Source organism: Schistocerca serialis, chromosome 1 (genome assembly GCF_023864345.2).
Source record: "Schistocerca serialis cubense isolate TAMUIC-IGC-003099 chromosome 1, iqSchSeri2.2, whole genome shotgun sequence".
Classification (NCBI taxonomy): domain Eukaryota; kingdom Metazoa; phylum Arthropoda; class Insecta; order Orthoptera; family Acrididae; genus Schistocerca; species Schistocerca serialis.
In genome coordinates, this window is record NC_064638.1 from 453,419,994 (window position 1) to 453,438,856 (window position 18,863).

General features: G+C 39.7%; 2 protein-coding genes across 2 annotated transcripts in view; one reads left to right on the forward strand and one right to left on the reverse strand.

The window, feature by feature from the left end:
• Positions 1–8,935, reverse strand: part of LOC126473179 (sorting nexin-17) — a 93,578-nt gene extending 84,643 nt beyond the window's left edge. Inside the window, exons 1-2 of the mRNA XM_050100071.1 lie at positions 8,498–8,935; positions 8,142–8,334 (exon numbers count right to left, since the gene is read on the reverse strand). Coding sequence (XP_049956028.1) covers positions 8,142–8,334; positions 8,498–8,557 — 253 coding nt within the window. The 5' untranslated portion in view covers positions 8,558–8,935. The remainder of the gene's footprint in view (positions 1–8,141; positions 8,335–8,497) is intronic.
• Positions 8,936–8,987: 52 nt separating this feature from the next.
• The window catches only part of LOC126473173 (nodal modulator 3), a 159,476-nt gene continuing 149,600 nt past the window's right edge, over positions 8,988–18,863 (forward strand). The window contains exon 1 of the mRNA XM_050100059.1: positions 8,988–9,338. Within this exon, the coding sequence (XP_049956016.1) occupies positions 9,208–9,338 (131 nt within the window). The 5' untranslated portion in view covers positions 8,988–9,207. The remainder of the gene's footprint in view (positions 9,339–18,863) is intronic.

Below are 18,863 nucleotides of genomic sequence, written 5' to 3' on the forward strand. Positions count from 1 at the left end.
TGGTGGAGAAGTTTAAGCGGCCTCGCCCGCCTCTTTTTTTGATGCTGTTCGTTTGGCAGTAGTACGCAAAGATGTATTGCACTTCTGCACTGCCGCACCGCGTCCACTGGAGCCATTACCAGTATTAGCAAGAGAAGCAATTTGTCAGCGTTGTGGGATACCTAACCACACAGCAATGAACTGTCGCACACCTCTCTGCGCTATTTGCCAGACTGTGTGCCATCTCAATAATGTTTGCCCAACAAAGTCACTATTCTCTTATCAGATACGTGGTCACCACCGCAATGCGAAATCAAATCCGGTAAACGAGTAGGGGCACCCACCCTCACCCCCGACTAGAATAATACACCTGGTGAGCACCGGAGAGAATAAAGAGGGGGAACATATTAGTGTAGGTGGCATACTCGGGAACAAATTAGTTAAGATTCTAATTGATACTGGTGCACAAGTAAGTGTGTTATTTGTAGATAGAAATGATTGAAGGGTGCTGCAGCCACCCTGATTTCATATTAGTGGTCTTGGAGAAGAAACAATTGTCCCTGCAGGTACGTGCGTGGTGAACCTGCAAATAGATAAGAATAGTTACAGTCAGGAGACGGAAGTATGGACGTTAAAGAAAAGCGATTTCGACATCATATTGGGGAATGACTTCCTGCACCGTTATTAGGGGATAGTGAATTATCAGATGCAAACTGCGCATTTAGGTGGAGCAATTCATCGTTTCGGCAGTGCACCGACCCATTAGACACAAGGAAGATGTAAAAGGCGCCGTTCACAGTCTCCCATAAAACTGTGAATGTGGGCGGGAAAAATTCTCTGGATAAATGTCATGAATCGGAGGCAGCCGAAGACAGACATTCTGGTGGCTCCACTCACCCAGAATGATGTTTTGGATCATCAACAAGTTCATATTGAGAGAAGTATTTGTCAACCAGAAATAATACAGAAAGATTTTGCAATACCTGTGAGTACAGATAATTTTGGTGTGAAAGATGTTATAATACTGAAAGGTACTATTGTCGCTAGTGGACAAGAGATCTTGGAAAAAGTAGGAAGAGCTGGGATTCAACAAAGTAAAGACGAGAAGGGACAGAAGAAAAAGAAATTTCCAGTTAGAGAAGTGCATTATGTAGCATCACTATTACGGAATCAATTGTCAAAGAAGTTAAGCCGTTTATGTATCAAGGAGAAAGAGATGTTACAGCCAGTGTTAGAGGAGTTTTCTTGGTTGTTTGAAGAGAGGCAGTTTCTACCAGCTACGGATTTGGTTCAGCACAAAATTCCAACCAATGAAGCTTGGCCGATTGTGCAAAAACCATATTGTTTACCGTATATCATTGGCAATCAGTAGTCAAAGATACGATTCAGCAGCAGTAATCATTCAGCCTTCCTCAAGCTCATGGGTGTCTCCCGTGGTCGTTGTCCCGAAGAATTCAGTAAATGGTAAGAAAGCCTATCGACTTTGTGTTGCTATGAGGGCGGTGAACTGAGTAACTACTCCAGACACATATACCCTACCGCGTATTGATGAAACCTTGGACCGAGTAGTCAACTGTAAGTTTTTCCCCACACTTGATTTGCACTCTGGATATCACCAGATCCCTGTTGCACCCCAGGATCACCAGAAAACTGCTTTCATTGTACCTACAGGACTATATGAATTTGTAAGAATGCCATTTGGTTCGACGAATGCACCCGCCACTTTCCAGAGATTTACAGACAAGTTGTTGCACAGACTAAAATCAACGACATGTTTAGTATATTTAGACATTATCATTTTTTCTAAGACCATAAAGGAACATGCAGGGAGACTGAGCCATGTATTGGAAAGGTTGAAAGGAGCCCACCTGAGTGTGAAACTGGAGAAGTGTGCCTTCGCCCAATCGCAGGTACAATATTTAGGACATATAATAAGTGAGGAAGGTATCAAAGTGGATCCCCGTTTGACCACAGCAGTAAAGGACTTTCCAACACCAACAAGTACTAAAGAATTGCAGTAATTCTTAGGCCTTTCAAATTATTATAGACGTTTTGTGAACAATTATGCTACCATTGCTAAGCTCCTGACTAAACTATTGAAGAAAGGAGTTAGTTTCCCCTGGACCAAGGTTCTGACTAGAGCCCTGTACTAGCCTACCCAGATTTTGAAAAATCATTTATTCTGTTGGTAGATGCCTCAGATTATGCTGTAGGAGCCATTTTGTCACAAGAAATCAATGGAGAAGAGCGACCAATTGGTTATGCATCTCGACAGCTTAACAAAGCGGAATTGAATTACCGACTGAAAATGAACTTTTAGCGCTCACGTTTCGCGTACCCTACTTTCAATGCTATTTGTACTGCAGGAAGTTTACTGTCATTACGGATCATGCCGCATTACGGTGGATGCTAAGCTTCAAGGGCTTTAAAAGTGAGCGAATTTGAATATGAGGTGAAACATAAACCGGGCAAGTTGCGTCAAAACACCAATGCGTTAAACTGGAAGTTTAGAGTAATTGTTGCCAATGATATTTCTATTGAAGATTTGAGGGAAGCGCAGCAAAGAGATGTTGAATGCCAGAGGTATGTCAGCACAAACTGTAGCTTGAGCATTTGTCACCCACTTGGTGTTACCATATGGAAGTCCTGAGCTGTACTTACAGACCACGGCATGAACTTTATGTCAGCATTATTTACAGAAGTTTGTCAACTATGCCAAATTAGAAAGTGGAGAATGACCCCGTTTCATCGTAAGGCTAATGGATGCTTAGAGTGAGTCCACCGTACAGTTACACGTATGCTTTCTTATTATGTTAATAAAAACCATTCTGATTGGGACACGTACGTCCAATACGTCACATCAGTATATAATAGCCGTGTCCATGAGGCCACTGGATACTCCCCACTAGGAGGCAGTATATGGCCGACCCATGAATTCATCTTTTGAACTTGACAAACTGCCCCCAGGGATTAGATCCACAGATGGAAGGGTTTGGCACGATGTTTAAAAGCTATTTGGAAGAAAGTAGGAGGAAACAATGCAAAAGCTATGGCTCAGCAGTTAAAAAGGAGTAATGAGAAAGCAATAATGCCAGAGTACAAGGTAGGAAATATAGTGATGTTGCGCAATCCAGTAGCTAAGAAGGGAAGGACGAAGAAGCTTACTCCAATGTATGAAGGTCCATACCCCATCATGCGGCTTACTTCGCCGGTAAATGCAGAAGTTCAGTTAGCAGAATGGACAGTGATTGTTCATTTTGACAGGTTAATGTTGTATAATGCTTCCAAGCCACCTCCGCTTGACAGTGAAGCAGAGCCTACTACACGAGTAGCCCCAGCCAAGAAGACAAGAAAGAAAGTAGTGCAACCGCCTATAGTGTGACCTAGATATGTTCTCACTATGGCAAGAACAACAGCAAATAAGAGGTGTCAGCCTTACCTGGTAATAAAATGCAAAAGTTAAAGCGAGTTCACACTTCTGTTGATGACAAATTTTTAGTAAAACAACTATCAGACAGGAAACACAAAAATATAAATGCTCACAAGGATAATATATTGGGTGCATTTGTGTTCTTAATATATGTCGATGACTCTCCACATAGTATAAGACATGGGAGGAAAAGCTCTCTTTAGTGGCAACAGCAACATCACAGTCACTGCTAAAACAACAGAACTCCTAGTAGAAAAAGCAAATGAAACGCTCAAGGATGTTTACAATTGGGCAATATGTAATAAATGAACAGTTTTGATTTCCCTTCCGATTACATACCAAACGAGATGGCTATGTCAGTCTTAATGCACTTCACTCACATTTGGGAGGCACAGGGTTTACTCTCCCTCTGGCAATTCTGACTTGAGTTTTCCGTGGTTCCCCAAGTTGTTAAGGTGAATGCTGGTATGGTTCCTTTCATTAGGCCATGGCCTACTTCCTAACCTATCCTTGCCTAAACCTACGCTACTCTGTTAATGTTTTATATACAAATGTGTTATTTCTGTAATGTATCTGACATGCTTGATACTATTGTATTGAACAGTCTATGGACAAATAAATTAACTAAACATAAAAAATGAACTGCAAGCTGTTCAGCATTAAGAGGTAAAACAACTCTGACACATTAACCATATATGATAATACTATAGAACATGCATAAACACAAAAGTTTATAGGGATGGATATTGGTTGTCAGTTAAAGTGGAAGATTCTGGCAAACAGATTGTCACCAGCATGTTATGTTCTTAGGTTTCCATCATCATGTAAATAAGTATACATTTATTTCAATTACCATACATTATGCACAAACCTTTGTAAATAAATATGATGAGTACACAAATACAATACATATTACCCTTATGCACAGTATTTTGTTTGCAAAAGTCGTCAGTTAGTTTCATGTTCTATGGATCATTTTGCATTTGATGACTATATGCAAAAGAAATAAATCAGTGTGTATCAACCAATGCCTGCTGACGACATACTGCTTCTATGTACATTCAGGTCTTGGCTATGAGATTCTTTTCTGGGGATCAAAGGAAGAAAACACGGACCAAACATTAAAACTACATAAAATGGTTGCAAACATAATAATTAAAAGTAGTAGTCAGGCTCAATGCAAAGAACTATTTAAGAAACTGGACATACTTACTGTACCAAGCTAGTACATCTACTGCTCTGCTGTATATATGAGGGAAAACAACAGGAAGTGTTTCACAAGTAGATTACACTTAATCATGGAACAAGAGCTAGATGACTCGTCCACTTCTGCTTGAGACACTGAATTAGGCATGAAGCACTACAATTATTAGGTAAGAGCTTGAAAGGAAACAATGAAACATCAATTTGTCACTTACGCATATTTGTATTAACACTTAAATGTTGTGTGTTTACATTATTCCAAAACAAAAAAGAACCCAGTACACTGTACGTACAGAATGTAATGTTTACGTGTTAATGCAAATAAACATGCTTAAATGATAAATGGATGTTGCATTATGTTTCCTTTCAAACTGTTACCCAATAATTGTACCGTCACACATCTAATTCAGTTCCTCATGCACAAATGGAAAAGTCAAACATCTGAAAATTTTGTAACTGAAATTTCCGAACACCCTGTAAAAATTTCACAACGTAATGCTTAACATTTCCCAGTTCAAAAGTCTTACACACAGTAAAAAAATTCCTTCAAGGGATAAAAAGTGTTCTCCGAAAGATAAAGTATTAGCTGTTTTCTGAACTTAATCAGATCCCCAGTGGCTGCTTTGACATAAGCTGCAAGTTTATTGTATACTTTTATGCTTGAATAATGTACTACTTCCTGCACCACATTGACAGTTTTTCATATCTTTGTGAAGATCATGTTTACTCTTTGTATCATGGTTCTGGTATGCACAGTTTATTTTGTAAATTGCACAATTATTGTTGACAAAGAACTTAACCCTGTGGCGCATAGTGTCCACTACAGTGGACAGCTGTTAATGGTTGCTTCTTTGGCACTTTCAATCAGTCCTGAGGCTGCAGTGGGCACTCCCTACTGGTGTTGTGTACTGCATGAATTTTCTGCCTCACGACACATTGAAACTGCCAGAGAATTGACCATTAAAAGTTGTCCACTGCAGTGAAATTCATGCACCATGGTTAAATGCACCAGGGTTAAATGGAAAAATGTATTGGCATGTCATGGTGAGGATCTCCAGCTGTTTCAACAAATTTCTGCAAAAGCATCTAGGGCGAACTCTACTCATAATTCTGATGACCCTCTTCGACTCAGACTCAATAAGAACTTTATTTACTTGTGAATGGTTTCGCCAGTGAATGGAAGTATGAAAGGCAATCATCTTTGATTGTTTCCACATCACAAACAGATCCAAATGGGTGAAAACAAATGCTGCCGCATTCAGTTTTTTACACAGATCAAACTGATCCTTTTAGGATGTTGTCAATATGCAACCCCAGGAATTTGGAAGACTCCACTCTAAATATTACTTTGTCACCCATTTTATTTCACATCCACCTTTTTTGTGTGCTGTGTGCAACTGTATAAAGTGAGACTTGTTAATATCGAGGGAAGGACCATTTAAATTGAACCAATCTACAGTTTCTCTGAATATAGACGTCACAGTGCTCTCTAGACTGCAGTTGGGTGCTTTGTCAATCATAATGGTTGTGTCATCTGCATATAAGGTGAAGTGTGCTTTTTGGTTCATACACTATGGCAGTACACTGATAAAGATTAAGAAAAGTAACGGAACATGAACTGAGTCCAGCAGCATTCCCATTTTCAAGGTGCCCCATATGGAACCGGCAGGTGCCACTGCAGAATTATTCAACAACACCTTCTGGCTTCTGTCTTTTAAATATACCTGAGCCTGCATCCCTACTTTATCATTTAAGCCACAGTGATCAGCCATCTTAAGCAGAATTATTATTATTTAAGCCACAGTGATCAGCCTTCTTAAGTAGATGTTCGTGATCTTTACACCTAAATGCTTTAGACAGATCACAGAAGTTCCAAACTGGTTACATTTTATTGTTTATCATTTCAAGGAGTTGTTAAAAAAAAAGACCTGCTCAGTTAAAATACTCTTTTGGAATCCAAACTGACTTTTATTCAGAGTATTGTGTTTATTCAAGTGATCCATTATGCTCATGCACATCAGCTTCCCTACAATTTTAGAAAGACTTGTTAGCAATTAAAATGGTTAGGCCTAGTAGTTGGAAAATACAGCTTTATCATCTTTTTTGAACAGTAGTTTGACAATTACATATTTGAGTTTACTAGGAAGAGACCTTGATTTAGAGACTCATTAAATATGTGATAGAGAACATTAAACATAAATTTTCAGCAGTCCTTAAGTACTTTGATTTATATATTGTCCACATCAGTGGCATATTTATTTTTCATTTTGCTTATCACCTTCTCAGTCTCACATGCATCTGGCTAATTTTGTCTAGCACCTATTTTTGTAAAAGGTTTATCATTTTACAACCAATTAGATTCACTGCAGTCAAAAAAAGGTTGTTGAGGATACTTGTAATTATTTCACCTTCAGCTACAATGCTGCTGTTTGATGGATGCACTTCGATGCTGTATGCATCCTCTAATGCCTCTCTCTCTCTTTTTTATCACTTTCCATACTGTTTTTGTTTTATTACATAAACTGTCGGTACGGTGATACAGTACTCCCTATTCAGAAGTTTACTGGAATTTCTCTTTGTGAACCACTTTCTCCTGCAATCATTCTGGTTTGTAGTTTTTGAAAATTCTGCATCTTGGTGACACACTCATGTCAAGGATCTATGGAACTCATAAATAAATAACACCAGTAATGCCACATCTATTCTTAACATTGTTGATACTGTAGGCCTATAGATTAGAATCTAATACATTATGTATCAGTGATATAATAAATGATGTATTTAATAAATGAAAAACTTCTGAATGGAATTTTGACATGTGTGAGAAGACTACTACTTGTCATAAGAAAGAAACATTGAGTGACAGGTGGCAAATGTCTTTTATCATCCATTTCTCATTCCAAATGATGGTATTTTTAAACAGTGTGATCCATACAACTTACTGGATTTGTCATTTAATTTCACACAGTTATACATTTTACACAGCTCAAGTCAATATGGATGTTTCATAAATAGCTGCATCACGCAAAGTATCTCATGCAGAATGCAAAGCTACTATGATGTAATGATTTCACATAATGCTGTAGTTTAAAGCGGATGGTGGGATGACTTCTTAATCAAACAGAAGAGAAACATTAATAACATACCCACTAGTAGCATCTGAGGCAAAGCACTGAAGAACTCACATTATATTTATGATACATGAGTGAGTTTGTTGCTAAAATAGTTCATATGCATTGTGTTACAGTTGCAAACAAAAGCTTATACCACCGTCAAAGGATTTTCAGATACTCTCTTGAAGGAGTGTGGCAAGAGGTGGTACAAATAAGGAAAGTCAACTTTCTATTTTGAGGCACATCTCGTTTGAATTGATATAAGATTGCTTTGTGGATTCCTAGCAGTATACAGTGGTTTGTTGCATAACAGTTTTCTGGTGGCCATAACTAGGTGATCAGTTCTGTGCTGTGAAGATGACATGTGCAAATCAAACGTTGTAAAGCCATCACTTATAGATAATAGTATATCTTACTTGCTTGAATGTATTTTTCTAATAAAGCTCGCCGTTCTTCCAGCTGGCTGGATGATAATGGCAGAAGTTTTTTTGGTGGAAATGTTGGTAAATTATTCACCCCAAATTCCTTTTTCAGTTGCTCATGAAGATTGTGCAACTGGCGATATCGCACTGAACAATGAAACACTCCGTTCACGTGTATGTTGTACCCCTGAAAAATGACACAAAAACAATACAAAAATAATTTACATCGGAATAACAAACTTCAATTATAGTCGTTTGTCTCGCGCTACTAACTCCTAGACTTGTGCATGAAGATTACGCAACGCCAAACAATTTAATGATAACAAGCATTTTTGACAAATAAGCATTACCATATACGTCGAATTCCCATCGTCGGTGAATTCTTCCGTATCAGGGATAGAGAAATGCATTTTGGGGGATTTGTAACTTACATAACACTAAACCATTGTTATAAAGTAACGAAATCCAACAAAAAACAATTACAGCACATCACAAAAATTGACTAATATTCCACAACACCATGCCACCCCCCGACTAATTTCGTTTAAACTAGGCTACTAGCCAACATTGGTAATCATTCTCGGCTAGCGGGACCCATTTCGTCCAATTTCAAAAATTAAAACCATGGCTAACGCTAAGTCTTCTTCACTTTAGTTTTATAAGCCTACAGTGGTATACAGATTGTGTATGTCAAACATATTGATATCCTTCAGCGACGTCAGCAAATAGATTTGTGTACGTCGTTCAAAAACAATCCTATTGGCACAACTGCACTCCCACAGCCACAGCTGTTTATTTGGAAACATCAGCTGTTCTCCAAGTAATAGGAGTATCTTGATGAAGTGCTGTTCTTTGATAAACACGAGAACGTGGAGCGGCCGAAGAGTTGTATGGGGATGGTGCAAAAACTGTGCTGTGAAGAACAATGCTAATACAAAAATAGCCAGAAGTGTATTGTTGCGTGAAGCTTAATCGAAGCATAGTTTGTAAGAAAGAAATATTTGTGAACAGAGTTTTTGGCACTGAATTCGCGTCTTCGGCAACAAGAACAAGCCGAAAAATGCAGTTTAGAATTCTGTGCAGTGTCATTCTAGCATTGGTGATACGCGCCTCTGGAGACGAAATACTGGGATGCGGCGGATTTGTCAAAAGTGACATAGACATTAACTTCTCCGACGTGGAAGTGAAACTGTGAGTGAATATTTAAGTACTATACGTTCATTCCTGTCAACTTAAACAGACATTGTCCGTATCATTTCGTTTGTTGCCATCAAAACTGATGACATGCAAAAGTCTTTTGCTCAAATTTAATGCTTATTTCCTGCGTTGAAACCCAATTCCATACAGCGACTGGGATTGCTTACATCTGTTACGATGACTACTTCTACGCTGGAGTGTGTTATTGGACCCCCCCCCTGAAATCGTGGCTTTAGGACAGATTACTCTTTATCCTATTCCGATATCCAGATTATGTTGGAAAGTAATGATTAGATTATGAGTATGCTGTGAGTCGGATGTGAATGTCAAATAAATATTGAGGTAGCAGACATTGTTAGCATAGCCTAATGTTTATATTCGCGCCATATTTAACACGTTTTCCACATTTAATGTTTGATTTGCAGTAAAAACAAAAACTGCAAGATATATTTAGAAATCCCATATTCTCTTAGTATTGTGATGCATTTTATATACAGAAACTACAATAAAAATGCAAGGGAGATTAAATACGTAACTTTTGCCCTAATTCTGATTGATGCACACATGTTTACCTTCTAATTGATGGACACCACGCCGTGCTGTCGCCACTAAAACCTAGATTGTGGTGCAGTCTGATCGGTAGTGTATGCCAAGCTCCAGATTAAGTTGAAGGAACTCAATTTGTTTGTGTGTTGGTGAAGCAAACGAATGTGAATTCATAATAAAGATTATGGTAACAGGTTGATGTGTAGCATAGCATGATGTCTGTGCTTGTGCACTATATTTAAGGAAAACTGCAAAGTAAATTCTGAACAGCTGTAGGACGTAACAGACAAATCTGTGACTAGTGTTTTAATGCTCATTATGGGAAATACGGAAGCGTCCGATCCCACCCAACACCCTTACGTCACGGGTCAAAGCCGACGCGTTGGATCGGACGCTTCTGTCGACCCTCATTATGTGCATATAGATGGTCAATTGACTCTACAGATAACAGACAATGATTTTTGACTCCTTACATAATAATGATGTGGTTTGTGATGTCACACATGCACAATCAGACACAGAACACTGACAGTATTTGTTTTCCGAATCCATGGAAACATCTTACAGACTATGGCAAAGCCATTTCCTGCAATATCCTTTCTTCCAGTATCACTGGTCATGCAAGTTTCACAGAACTTAAGTGAAGCTTGGAGAATAGGAGCTGCCAGAAGTGAAGCTGTGAGGTCTGTTTGTGAGTAATACGTGGATGGCTCTGTTCAAGTCCCGGTCTGGCACGAAGATTCAATGCCTTATTTGCTTTTCATTAGGTAATTCCATGCTAAGTGATCTAGAGGGTGCCTATTAGACCATGGCAAATTTTGCTGAAATTTTGTACCCTATTGAACAACTATCAAAAGTACTCTGCCGAGTTTTCAGCAGCTTTGAGACAAAATATCTGTGGCAATATTTTATTGAAAGCATCAAAACTATACCATCTTGTACTACTTTTTGCACACTCTTAAGCAAAGTAATAGTAATAGAAATATTTCTTGATCAGTTTTTATATGGATAATTTGAAGCAAAGTCAGCTGAATAAATACACTTGAAGAAATTAAAAGTTTAGCATTTTATATCTCCAGAAGTTAGCATTTTATATCTCCAGAAGTTAGCATTTTGTATCTCTGGTAGTTAGTTGCAGGATGAATCTGAAACTTTGTGTACAGCGACTTACCAATACAATGTTTTAGAATTTAAAATTTAGTTCCCCTACTGCTCTCCAGTAGTTTGCAAAATGAGGAAGGAGTTGATGATTTTTGTAAAAATGGTTATGTTTAGCCCACTTCTACTGCAGACTCTTTTAAACAATTTTGACTGGAAAGACTGTGTTCTAAACGTGATGAAATTGTCACATAATGTTCTTGAGGATAAGATTAGAACGATTACTGCATGCACAGATGCATTCAGTCATTATTCCCACACTACATATGTGAATGGAACAGGAAGAAACTCTAATAACTGGTACAATGGGATATACCCTCTGCCATGCACCTCAAAATGGTTTGCAGAATGTAGATGTAAATGTCACTGAGAATACTGGAATTGCTGGGGTCGACCGAAGCGTCCGATCCCACCCGTCGGCTTTGACCCGTGACGTAAGACTGTTGTAATGTGTGACGTCACAACGACGCGGGCTTTGGTTTGTGAGAGTGGCGTGTTTGTAGGGGTCGATTTGATGCGATCGGTGGTGCTCTCTGGTGGTATGTTAGGTGATGTTTTTGGTTTAGTTTGCGAGTGTAGCGTCGTGTGTGAATTCCATTGCACATCATGATCATGCAGGAACTTTTTCGAAATTAGATCAGTTGTCATGGAATAGTCCATCTGTATTATTTTTTGGAATGGAGTTTGTGATGACAGACCAATCTGTAGTGAAATGCAGCCCAAGTTCTAAGTTAGGTTGAAGATGACAGTTTGGTTGTGAGTTAGGAAAGCACTACCAGATGCTTCTTGTAAGGCAGTGGGGAAGTTGAATGCACTGATACCATTGTCATACATCAAGTACAAGAAGTTCAGGTTGGGGAATATTATGAATCCCTAATTTTACCAATTAATCTGTTAGAGGAACCAGTCACATTATAATATATTTACATATTAAACAATGTTCTTAAGTAATGTCACATGCTTGTTGTTCTGTTGAATACTGTGAGTCTACCTCTACCAAGGTTTGGCACTGTTCACGTTTCTTGGCAAACTGGCCTGGCAGGCAGTTGTATCATGGACTGTGTTGCTAGAATCCCGGTGAGATTCCCATTGTTGTGGCATTTTAAAACTTAATTCCTCTTATGAATAAAAAGTAATATTTTATAGGAAAAAATGTAGAATATGTTAAGTGCCATACATTTATTAAGAAAAATGAGGTAAATATGAATATAGGATGTTGAAGCCAATGTGGAGTGGCATATGTTGAAGGTGATATCGGGACATGAATTTGTGAGAGGGTGACTGAACAGAGGAAAGGGAAACTGTTGGGTGGAGGGTTCATGGACAACGAGTTACCGGAGATTGAGGCCAGGGCAATTATGGGAGAGAAAGAGAAGTTGCACGGATAAGTCCCATCTGTGTAGTTCAGAGAAGGTGGTGGTGGAGGGAAGGATCCAGATGGCCCAGGTTGTGAAGCAGCTATTGAAATTCAGCGTGTTATGCTGAGCTGCATGTTGTGTGACCAGGCAATCAACTTTGTTCTTGACAGCAGTTTGGTGATGACCATTCACCCTGGTCGACATATACCAACTCTGTTGTAGTGTTTGCAACAGCGTTGATATATGACGTGACTGCTTCCATAGATGGTCTGGCCTGTGATGGGTTAGGTAAGCCTGTGACAGAGTCACAGCTTTTTATTTCAGTATGACCACCATCGCTGAACCTGTGGTCTAGGGGTAGCATCTTTGATTAGTAAACAAAATGTCATGGGTCCCGGGCTCAGACCAACAGCTGATTAAATTTTGTATAAAGATCATCAACAATAGCAGCCAAAGACTTCTGGTAGAAGGAGGCACCCACACATTACCAACGACATTGTCAAAAAGAATGCAGGAGCGGACAGTTGCTCGGAACACTCTCTTGCCTCTGGGTTGGGAAACTGCCTCAAAAATACAGTGATTAATGGCATGAAGATGCAGAAGGCAGTGGAAACCACAGCATTAAAGACACATTATGTGTATCCACAGGACATGTGGTCCATAGCTGAAAAAGTGTCGTGATGGTCTCTTCGTGGGCAAAAGATTCTGGATTTCTCTCCCATTGAGATCTCCAGGAGGGAACTGCCAAGGGGAGATGACCGTGAGAGAAAAATGGAGTAACCAATGAAGGGACCCTTTTCATGACTCAGAGCATGGAATGTCAGATTTTGAACATAGTAAGAAAGCTAGAAAGCTTGAAAATTGAAATACAAAGAGTCAATGGGCTGTAGTGGGTTCAGTGAAGTAAAATTGAAAGAAAATAAGGATTTTCGTTCTGAGGAATTTAGGGTAATATCAACAACAGCAGAAAATGCTGTTAAGACAGTACGAGTGATTGTGAATAGGAAAGCATGGCAGAAAGTGAGCCTCACACCGTTGGGTGGCTTGCGGAGTATAAATGTAGATGTAGCAGGGTTGTTCACATCAGATTTAGCATCAAACCAGTTCCAACATCAATAGTTTAGGTGTATATGCCAATGTCACAAGCAGAATTTGAGAGAAAGACAGAGAGAGAAAGTATATAGGGATATTGCATAGGTAATTCAATATGTAAATGGAGATGAAAATTATCATGGGGGACTGGAATGCAGTTGTAGGGAAGTACCAGAAGAAAGGGTTAGATAGCAGGAATGAGAAAGAAGAAAAACTAATTGAGTTATGCAATAAACTGTGGATGGTGATAGTGAATAATTTGTTCAGGGAGTGCAAGAGGATGTTGTGTATGTGGTAAAGGCCCAGAGAAACAGAAAGATTTCAGCCAGATTACATCATGGTCTCACATATCCTGAAATCATGCATTGGAGATTAAGGGATACCCAGGAGTAGGTGTAGACTCAGGTCACAATTTAGGAATGATGAAGAGTAGACTGAGGTTTAAGAGAATCATACAGAGGAATCAGTGTGGAAGGAAGTGTTGCATTTGAAGTTTGCTAAGGATGTGGATACTGTGATTTTCCCTATCACAGTAGGCAGTTCGGTTGAAGGGAAATGGACATCTATAAAAAGGCCAGTCGCAGATGTTGAATGGTCAGACATAGGTACAAGGAAGAAACCTTGGGTAACAGAAGAAATACTTCAATTGATGAATGGTAGGAGGAATGAATAAATAAAAGTGCAGGGCAGCCAAGGTGAAAGTACTGCAGGAAAAATGTGAAGAAATTGAAGAAGTAGTGATCATCAGAAAGGTTGACACGGCGTATAGAAAAGTCAGAATGATGATCAATGAAATCAAAGGCAGGAGTGATAACATTAAGAATGTAATGTCAATTTCACTCTTAAATGCAGAGGAAAGTCTGCATAAGTGGAAAGAGTACATTGAAGGCCTCTATGGCGATGGCTTGTCTGATGAATTGATAGAAGAAGAAGCTAAAGTTGATGAGGAACACACAAGGGATCCAGTATTAGAGTCAAAATTTAAAAGAGCTCTAGAATGCTAGAGAGCAAATAAAGCAGCAGGGATAGATAACATTCTGTGAGAATTTCGAAAATCATTGGGGAATGTGACAGCCTAGGTGCAGAAACTATCACACAATCAGCTTAACATATCATGCATCCAAGCTGCTGACAGAAATAATATACAGAAGAATGGAAAAGAAAATTGAGGATCTGTTGGATGCTAATCAGTTTGACTTTACGAAAGGTAAAAGCACCAGAGATACAGTTCTAACTTTGCACTTGATAATGGAAGCAAGACTGATGTAAAATCAAGATATGCTCATAGAATTTGTCAATCAAGGAAAAACATTCAGCAGTGTGAAATGGTGCAAGATGTTTGAAATTTTGAGAAGAACAGGAGTAAGCCATGGGGCAAGACCTAATGATATGCAATATGTGCAAGTATTGAGAGGGAACACTAAGATTGGAAGACCAAGAATGAATGCTTTGATTAAAAGGGATGTAAGGCAGGGACACAGTCTCTTGCCCCTTCTGTTCAATGTATACATAAAACAAGCGGTGACAGACTAAAAAAAAGGTTCAAGAGTGCAATTAAAATTGAGAGTGAAAGGATATCCATAGGGTGAAAGGTTATCCATAATAAGATTAACTGATGACAGTTCTGTCATAAGTGAAAGTGAAGAAGAATTACAGGATCTATCGAATGGAATGAACTGTCTAATGAGTACAGAATGGGGATTGAGAGTAAACCACAAAAAGTCGAAAGTAATAAGACTAGCGAGAAACTTAACATAAAAAAAGCAGACAAGCACAGGCAAAGAGACCATTCGTGGCCAAAAGAAATCTACTGGTATCAGACTTAGGCCTTAATATGAGAAAAAAATTTCTGGGACTGTATGTTTGGAGCACGGAAACGTATACTATTGAATCATGCATTCAGGCAAAATTAGAACAGGAGAAAAACAAAGCGTTTCAGATGTGGTGCTATAGAAGAACTTTGAAAATCAGTGGACTGATAAGATAAGGAATGAAGAGATTCTCCGCACAGTTGGTGAAGAAAGGAACTTACGGAAAACACAGACAAGAAGAAGGGACAGGATGATAGGACACGTGTTACAGCATCAAGGAATAATATCCATGGTACTAGAGGGAGCTGTAGAGGGTAAAAATTGCAGGGAAAGACAAACATCAGAATACATCCATCAAATGATTGAGGACATAGGGTGCAAGTGCTACTCTGAAATGAAAGAGGTTGGGAGGGGGGGGGGGGGGGGCGGGGTGCAGTTGTCACCAACCTGCTATCCACCAAGATTAATGGCCACTGCCAAACTGTTGCCAAGATTAAAGTTTTCCACCTGGTGAGACATCATGGTCAGTTTCAGTGGCCACTTCTCGGCCCAGGTCGTGAAGATCCCCTTCCCTCCACTACCATCTTCTCTGAACTGCACAGATAGTGCAACACATCCATCGCCCCCATAATTGCCCTGCTGAAATGCTGCACTGGCGTTGTGTGTTTGGCTGATGCAATGTGTGTGTGTTTCAGGAAACATTCCTCACACACAAAGAAAGAAAATATGTTATGTGGACATGTGTCCGGAAACACTTACTTTCCATGTTAGAGCTCATTTTATTATTTCTCTTCAAAACACATTAATCATGGAATGGAAACACACAGCAACAGAATGTGCCAGCATGATTTCAAACACTTTGTTACAGGAAATGTTCAAAATGTCCTCTGTTAGCGAGGATACATGCATCCATCCTCCATCGCATGGAATCCCTGATGCAGCCCTGGAGAATGACGTATTGTATCACAGCCGTCCACAATATGAGCACGAAGAGTCTCTACATTTGGTACCGGAGTTGCGTAGACAAGAGCTTTCAAATGCCCCCATAAATGAAAGTCAAGAGGGTTGAGGTCAGGAGAGCGTGGAGGCCATGGAATTGGTCCACCTCTACCAATCCATCGGTCACCGAATCTGTTGTTGAGAAGCGTACGAGCACTTTGACTGAAATGTGCAGGAGCTCCATCGTGCATGAACCACATGTTGTGTCGTACTTGTAAAGGCACATGTTCTAGCAGCACAGGTGGAGTATCCTGTATGAAATCATGATAACGTGCTCCATTGAGCGTAGGTGGAAGAACATGGGGCCCAATCAAGACTTCACCAACAATGCCTGCCCAAACGTTCACAGAAAATCTGTGTTGATGACGTGATTGCACAATTGCGTGCGGATTCTCGTCAGCCCACACATGTTGATTGTGAAAATTTACTATTTGATCACATTGGAATGAAGCCTCATCTGTAAAGAGAACATTTGCACTGAAATGAGGATTGACACATTGTTGGATGAACCATTCGCAGAAGTGTACCCATGGAGGCCAGTCAGCTGCTGATAGTGCCTGCACCCGCTGTACATGGTACGGAAACAACTGGTTCTCCCGTAGCACTCTCCATACAGTGACGTGGTCAACATTACCTAGTAAAGCAGCATCTACTCTGACGCTGACATTAGGGTTATCGTCAACTGCACAAAGAATTGCCTCATCCATTGCAGGTGTCCTCTTCGTTCTAGGTCTTCCCCAGTCGCGAGTCATAGGCTGGAATGTTTTGTGCTTCCTAAGACGCCGATCAATTGCTTCAAACGTCTTCCTGTTGGGACGCCTTCGTTCTGGAAATCTGTCTCGATAAAAACGTACCGTGCCACGGCTATTGCCCCATGCTAATCCATACAACAAATGGGCATCTGTCAACTCTGCATTTGTAAACATTGCACTGACTGCAAAACCACGTTTGTGATGATCACTAACCTGTTGATCCTACATACTGATGTGCTTGATGCTAGGACTGTAGAGCAATGAGTCACATGTCAACACAAGCACCAAAATCAACATTACCTTCCTTCAATTGGGCCAACTGGCGATGAATCGAGGAAGTAGAGTACATACTGACGAAACTAAAATGAGCTCTAACATGGAAATTAAGCGTTTCCAGACACATGTCCACATAACATCTTTTCTTTATTTGTGTGTGAGGAATGTTTCCTGAAAGTATGGTCGTACCTTTTTGTAACACCCTGTATATTAGTGGTAACCCCTTACTTCCTTGGACCATTTTACTGTGCACTTATGTGAACAATACTTCACTGTATTTTGGCTGACAAGAGAGTTATGATTATTTCAAAAAGTGCCTAAAAGTATTTTTACACATCTGTACAATGTACAGAGGGCCAATGGGAGACACCTCTGCACGAAGTTGGGATAGCTGTTGGGAATCTGTGAAGTGTCAACAATGTCGCTAACACATCATTAGAGTTCAGTTGTTCATTCACAATCTGAAGGCACCTGATTGTTGAACATAAATGTGAACCCAGGAGACTCTGATGCTGGCTTGCACGTTGAAGTCTTGTATTGGCAGCACTCTGTGATGTGGTGTTGTCGGAAGATGGTCAGTTGTTCCATCTGGAGATGGTAGGCTGCAAGCGGCATGACGTTCATTCAGTGAAAGCCATCACCTGGAGAACATCTTTGGCTAGTTTATAGACTGTGCTGGAGATCTAGGATTTAGATTCACTACAGTATCGTAATTATGGAATCAGGTGCTAGTGCTATGAATGCCATTAATCCCAGTGATCAACTGATGATAAGAGCTGGAGTACTTAAAGGGAGCTAGTGTGAGGCTGTGATGCCAAGTTTGGTTCATAATAACCAAATTTGTCCACCTTATTCTGCTACATCCACTTAACAGGCTGTTAACTACTGTGTCAGTCACCCCTTTATGATCTGAATTAACAGATACAGTTTCTTGCAACGTGCCTTACAAGCTAACGAATATGCTTGTCTCACTTGCTTTGGTTTTTGGTCCTTTTTTTCCCTGCTGAATGCTTATTCCTTACTTGGCAGACAATATCGTCGACCTGACACACTTGCAACATAATGACTCACTTCCTGCTTCCGCCTCTGTCTCTGGCAGACTTGAATATGCCTGAGGCAGCATGAGTGAGCTTTAAAAAAAAATATTCTGATTTTACCCGTTACTATTTTGTGCCGTAGCAAATGCCATCGTCTTCAACAGGCAATGAATAACAAACCATAGCTTGCCTTTTCTGTCCTTTGCAACATCATATTGACCATGATGCCTTCTCCGTACAGAAGTAGTAACAATCAGATCCATCAAAATGAGTTTTGCTTCACATTATCTGTGAATGCAAAGAAGTTGTTGAAAAGGACTCTCTTTAAGTGGGATGCAAAAACTTACTAGTTTACACTTGCAGCTTAACTTAAACAAAGCAAAAATTAGAATCTTACATCACACAGACTAAGAAAGATATTTTTTAAAAGTCTTTTGTGTGTGTATATATATATATATATATATATATATATATATATATAGACACACAC